This window comes from Myotis lucifugus, unplaced genomic scaffold (assembly GCF_000147115.1).
Source record: "Myotis lucifugus unplaced genomic scaffold, Myoluc2.0 scaffold_4689, whole genome shotgun sequence".
Classification (NCBI taxonomy): Eukaryota; Metazoa; Chordata; class Mammalia; order Chiroptera; family Vespertilionidae; genus Myotis; species Myotis lucifugus.
This window is the reverse complement of record NW_005875737.1, coordinates 1-6,137: the sequence shown is the minus strand read 5'-3', so window position 1 is coordinate 6,137 and position 6,137 is coordinate 1. Positions and strand designations below refer to the sequence as shown.

Genomic DNA, 6,137 nt, shown 5'->3' with positions numbered 1-6,137 from the left:
AGAAGCCGGGCACAGGCAGGGCCAGGGGTGGGGCCAGGAGCCTCTGAAAGTCCCTGGGGCGGAGGGCATGCGTCCCCCCAGCTGAGGTCCTGCTCTCAAACCTGCGTCTTGGACTCTTTACTCCACTCAGTCCGGGATGCTCCACGCCCGGGCCTGCTCCTCTGCCTGTCCCGGGGGCCGAATGGGATTGGAGGGCAGGGCGCCGGCTGAGGTTTGGCGCCGGGAGGCCCTGAGCCCCCCCTGAGCACGTGTCCTTCCCCGCCCTCCGCAGACTGCCTCTTCAAGGTGTGCCCCATGAACCGCTACTCGGCCCAGAAGCAGTACTGGAAGGCCAAGCAGACCAAGCAGGACAAGGAGAAGATCTCCGACGTGGTGCTGCTGCAGAAGCTGCAGGTGTGTGCGCAGGTGTGCGCCGTGTGTGCGCAGGTGTGCGCCGTGTGTGCGCAGGCACCGTGTGTGCGTCAGCACGCAGGGCCACTGCTCGCCAGAGCCGACGGGCCCCGTGGGGAGTCCAGTGGTTTTAAAACCCCATATGCAGAGGTTGGCGTTCTCTGCTGTGGAGGAGGGGAGGTGGGGGGAGAAGTGTCCTCCCAGCAGCCCGCTCGGCTGCATGACCCCTTGGTGCCCCTTGGAAGAAGGTGCACGGCCCTATGCCAGGGCACGTGGCTCGGTGAGCGGAGGGCGGACTGGGGTTCAGCGCCCACCAGCCCTTCAGCTGGACCCCACGCTTCAGCTGGACCCCACGGTGCCATAAACAACCCGCCCAGCTGCCCACGGGGTTCCCACTGGCTCCAGGAACCGCATTTGAGAATTAGTTGTAGAGTTGGGGCCTGGGCCCCGAGAGGGGGCTGGGCTGTCTGGGGTCACTCTGTGGTTTGCCGTGGGGCCTGGACACGGATGTGAGGCCTGGTGGTGGCTTGTGGCCTGTTGGGGCAGTGGCCAGTTCACATCCTGGGCTGTCCTCTCTGGACAGCTCAGGGCCGGGGCCTGGCCGTGCAGGGGAGAGCAGGGGGCTTGTCTGGGCCAGGCCTGTCTGCAGCCTGCTTCCAGCCCGCCCTTGGCCCTGGCGCCCCACCCCACGCAGGCCTTGCTTCTCTGAGTCCCTTGCTCTGAGGAGTGGGTGTGGGGTGGGGGAAGGGTGGCCCCACCCCAGCTGTGAACTGGGCTGGGGAGGGGCTGAGCTCTGTTACAAGTACGCCATCGCACTTGCTGAGCTGGGGGCGCTCACAGGCTTCCTCCCTGCCGGACCCAGGCCGGGGCTGACCGGGATCTGGCCTGGGCGTGGGCCCTCACATGTGCACCGACACACACTCAGAGCCACGTGTGTCGCACAACCACACGCTGTAGGCCTGAGGCACGTGCACACAGCAAGGCTCCCCAGCAGCCACCCTCCCCCCAGCCTCAGTCAGGGGACCTGGGTAATGGGACTAAAGAGAGGAAGGGGCCGAGGGGCCAGGCTCCCAGGGAGTGCCAGTCTGATGGAGGGGGCAGAGCCGACCCTCAGGCAGCTTCCAGTTTAATGGGACAGAAGTGCCCGAGAGGCTGTCCTCCACGGGATGCAAACCAAGCCCCCAGGACCAGGTGGACCCCTCAGAGGTGGATGTGGCAGTCAGGGAAGGCTCCCTGGAGGCGGCGGGCTGGGAGCACACACAGTTTTGGGAGGGAGGGCCACAGAGGGGTGGGGAGCAGGAGGAGGCAGGGGCACCAAGCACGCCGGCCAGCGTTTGGGCTGGGGCAGGGGCCCGGTGGGGCATGGGAGTCTGGTGAGATGGGGCACCAAGCACGCCGGCCAGCGTTTGGGCTGGGGCAGGGGCCCGGTGGGGCATGGGAGTCTGGTGAGATGGGGTAGTGAGGCTCAGCTTCGGTGTCTGCCAGGGTGTGTGGGCATCGGGGGCCCACGGGCTGGCCGGCATGGCCCCTCCGAGGGAGGTGGCCTGGGCCTGCCCCTTCACGCCCGCTCAGTCCCTCTCAGTAGTGGAGGGAGCGGACGAGACGGCCTCTGAGGGTCGCCTGGGCGCGGTGCCGGGAGCTGTGTGTGTGCGAGCGCGTGTGTCCACCTTGTACGTGTCCGCGCAGCACGCGGCCCAGATGGAGCAGAAGCAGAACGACACGGAGAACAAGAAGGTGCACGGGGACGTCGTCAAGTACGGCAGCGTGATCCAGGTGAGCCGCCTCCCCGGACGCCAGGCTGCTGGGGAGAGGGCGCTGGCCGGCACGCCCCCGGGGTGTCCCCAGTGGTGGCTCCGGGCAGCTCTGTGACTGCACGTAGTGGCTGAGTGCCCTGCCTGGGGTGCCTGGGGCGTGTCTCCAGCGCGGTGGCCGCCAGCACAGATGCAGCCACGCGGGCTGGGTTCATCATGGCCCCGGGACGTGGGCAGGTTCCTTGACTGCCCGGTGCCTCCGCTTCCCCATCTGCACAACCAGCCCAGTGGTGGTGTCGCCTCTGGGTTGCCGTCAGGATGCGTGTGATGATGTGTGTCAGGAATTTAGAACAGGGCTAGCTTCTATTTTTAAAAAAATATATTTTTATTGATTTCAGAGAGGAAGGGAGAGGGAGAGAGAGAAACAGCAATGATGAGAGAATCATCGGCTGCCTCCTGCACACCCCCTACTGGGGGCCGAGTCCCCAACCTGGGCATGTTCCCTTGACCAGAATTGAACCCAGGACCTTTCAGTCCGCAGGCCGACACTCGATCCCCTGAGCCAGATTGGCTAGGACGTAGCTTCTACTTTTGTGATCACCAGTGCCCAGCTGGTGTGTGTTGGTGTGTGCCTGCGTGTGTCTGTCTGTGTGTTTGTGTCTGTGTGTCTGACACTGTGTGCATCCAGCTGTGACCGAGGGTTTAGGGGGCCCCCCACGGCCCCGGGTGGGCTGGCCTCGGGCCCCTCACCCACCCCGCCTGCCCCAGCTCCTGCACATGAAGAGCAACAAGTACCTGACGGTGAACAAGCGGCTGCCGGCCCTGCTGGAGAAGAACGCCATGCGGGTGACGCTGGACGCCACGGGCAACGAGGGCTCCTGGCTCTTCATCCAGCCCTTCTGGAAGCTGCGGAGCAACGGGGACAACGTGAGGATGGGCCGGCTCGGGGCTCGGGGCTCGGGGCTGGGGGAGGCGCAGGCCACAGCTCTGGGGGGCCCGGTGAGGGCATGTCCAGTTCTCAGAGGGGCAAACTGAGGCCAGAGGCCAGGAGGCCTGCCCTTCCCGCCCTCACCTGCTCCGCCTGTCCCCACAGGTGGTCGTGGGGGACAAGGTGATCCTCAATCCCGTCAACGCGGGGCAGCCCCTGCATGCCAGCAATTACGAGCTCAGCGACAATGCCGGCTGCAAGGAGGTGAGTGGCGTGGGGGGCCGGCCGCTCAGGGAGCGGTGACCCCTCCCCGCCTGTCTCCCAGCATGGCCCCGTTATCCACCGCCCAGGCTGGCAGCCCCAGGGCAGCTGCGCTGGGGCCCGTGCGGGGCTGGCCCTCCCCTCACGCTCTCGGCCCTCAGTGCCGGCCCTCTCCCCAGAGGCCGGGCTCTGCCTGCCGTCACCGTCTCCACCCTCCCCCAGGTCAACTCTGTGAACTGCAACACCAGCTGGAAGATCAACCTGTTCATGCAGTTCCGCGACCACCTGGATGAGGTGTTGAAAGGGGTAAGGACGGGCCCCCACCGCTGCCCCACAGGTCCCCCTCCCCCCTGACCCTTCCCTCCACGTGCCCCCTGCTGGGGCTCTGCAGCCCCTCCAGCCCCCCTCCACCCCACAGAGGCCTGCCCACCTGCCCATCTACACCTCCCCTTCTCATCTCTGGCCTCACAACCCCCTCTCCATCTCCAAGTCCTGGCTGGCCTCAGTTTGCTCTCTTGCTAAGGGGGTGTCAGTAGCCTGGGGTCCCTGTTCCCCACATTGGGGTGGGCCAGATCCTTTGAGCCTCTGTCCCGTCCCCCATGCCTGCTCCGTGGATCTGGGCCAGGCCCCTGCCCCCTGCCCCCTGCCCCCTGCCCCCTGCCCCCTGCTGTGGTTCTAGACCAGCTGGTGTGGGTGCTAGGACATCAGGTGTTGATAGGCCGGAAGGGGGCGAGCCTTGGTGTGGGGGTGGGAGTGGGGGGGCAATGGACCGGGAAATACCGCAGGAAAGACTTTGGGAGGGACCAGAGCAGAGGGTGGAGGAGGTGGGGAGGCCATTGGAGAAACCCTGACAACCAGACGCGGGGAGGAAGGAGGAGGGTTCAGAGGCTCCTCGGGCTGCAGGGCACAGAGCAGCCTCCTGGGTGCAGGCCGTGTGTGGAGGGCAGAGTTAGGGTAGCAGCGAGGGTGGGGCTCCCGGCTGGGGGAATCAGCCGGTACACCTGGCCGTGATACCTGTTAAAGAGACAGGTGACAGGCTCTCGAGCGGCTACATCAGGAGGCCGCCTGTGTTGGCTGCTTGCGACCCTGCTCAGAAGCCTGCGATGCTCCCTTTGCCCCCCTCCGCCAGCCAGGCTGCTGTCAGACCTTCCTGTCCCCCTCAGGCTGCCGCACCCTCCTCCGCCCTCCCATCTCCCAGGCTGTTTCCCATCCACCCTTGCTCTGTGCCTTTCCCTCTCTTAAACCTGCACATCATCCACATATCAATCAAGGCTCAGCTCATGTGCCACCTCCTCCCAGAAGCCTTCCCTGATTACACATTCCAGCTCCCCATCTGTGCAGCGCTTAGAAAAGGACACTCACTGGGCTGACCCCCGAGGTGCCACCCAAGTGGTGGGGTGAATCTGTCGTGGCTCATGGCTCTTGATGTCAGACTCCAGGCGACTCGGAAGTGAGACCTGAGCTAACAGAGCCGCCCCGTGTTTGCTGTCGCCCTGCACTGCCTGGATACAGAAGCCACCGGGTTCTGCCATAGTAACGGGGCCAGTCTGTGTATATCCCTTCATTCCTTCATTCGCCCGCTCAGGCGTTCACTCCACAGATGTTGTGAGAACTTGTGTCCAGCGCAGTGTAGGGGCGGATATGCCATCAGTGATAACGGGAGCGGCAGCTGTGCCCTAAGGGCCTGCTGGCCCGCGGGGGAGTGTGGTGGAGAGGTGAGGGCACGGGTTCATGCTCCATCTGTCACTGGCCACGTGACCATCGACAGGCATGCACCGCCTCTGTGCCTGAGTTTCTGTGCATGTAGAACGGGGTAATGATGTGCGCCGGAGGGCTAGGGCGTGGAGTGTGAGAAGGTCATGCAAAGGGCTCACACAGCAGCTGGCGCGTGGTAAGAGTGTGGTGGTACCTCATCATACAAACTAGAATCCACACGTTCTGCAAGGAGGTCACGGCGTTCCCATTTTACAGAAGAGGAAAGTGAGGCCAGAGATGTTAGGGACTTACCCAGGTCACACAGCTCGTAAAGCGGAGCCAGGAGCCAAACTTGGTCTCAGGCCCCAGTCCCTGCACCGCAGCCACTCAGTCAGCGGGGAGCGGAGGGATGGGCACGAGGCCCCGAGAGCTGGGTGAGAAGGGCCGGGGAGATGCCGCCAGGCGGGCCACCCCTCCTGTCTTCACGGAGGGGAGACTTGGATTGGCCCGTGGAGGCCAGAGGTACTGACGGGAGGCGGCGATCCAGGGCAGGTGTGAACACGGAAGGCTGGGCGGGCGCTGGGTAGGAGCGTGTCTGCCCCAGCTGAGGGGGCTCTGAATTTGGGGTCTGGCTGAGGGTCCTGGCCGCCCTCTGCTGCCGGCTCTGGAAGGAGCAAATGGGGCCCATCCGGCAGCGCCTGCGGGGGAGGCCCTGGTCCCTCCTGAGCCCACCCCCCCGCCTGCAGGGGGACGTGGTGCGGTTGTTCCACGCGGAGCAGGAGAAGTTCCTGACGTGCGACGAGTACAAGGGCAAGCTGCAGGTGTTCCCTGCGCACCACGCTGCGCCAGTCCGCCACCTCGGCCACCAGCTCCAACGCCCTCTGGGAGGTGAAGGTCAGAGCCCTGCCCCTGGCGCCCAGGCCCAGCCCTTCTCTCCGGCTCTGGCTCCACCCTCCCTCTTCCTCCATCACTGGGGGGGGGGGGGGGGAGGGGGAAGGTGGTCCCTGCCCCTCCTGAGCCCCTCCAGGGCCAAGGGGCCAGGACAGGCCCAGGAGCCCCTGCCCAGAGCTCCAGCAGGCCTCCAGTGCCCTGCCTGTCCCTGCCTCCCCGGA

The 6,137-nt window shown here is 65.5% G+C and overlaps 1 protein-coding gene across 1 annotated transcript; it reads left to right on the top strand.

The window, feature by feature from the left end:
* Positions 1 to 270: 270 nt before the first annotated feature.
* Positions 271 to 5,963, top strand: LOC102436353 (inositol 1,4,5-trisphosphate receptor type 3-like; the record flags this gene model as incomplete). The annotated part of the gene is made up of 6 exons (XM_006108966.3): positions 271 to 393; positions 2,077 to 2,163; positions 2,910 to 3,068; positions 3,235 to 3,333; positions 3,553 to 3,636; positions 5,772 to 5,963. Coding segments are annotated over exons 1-6 (720 nt in total), but the record flags the coding sequence as incomplete, so codon positions are not given.
* Between the last annotated feature and the right edge of the window lie 174 nt (positions 5,964 to 6,137).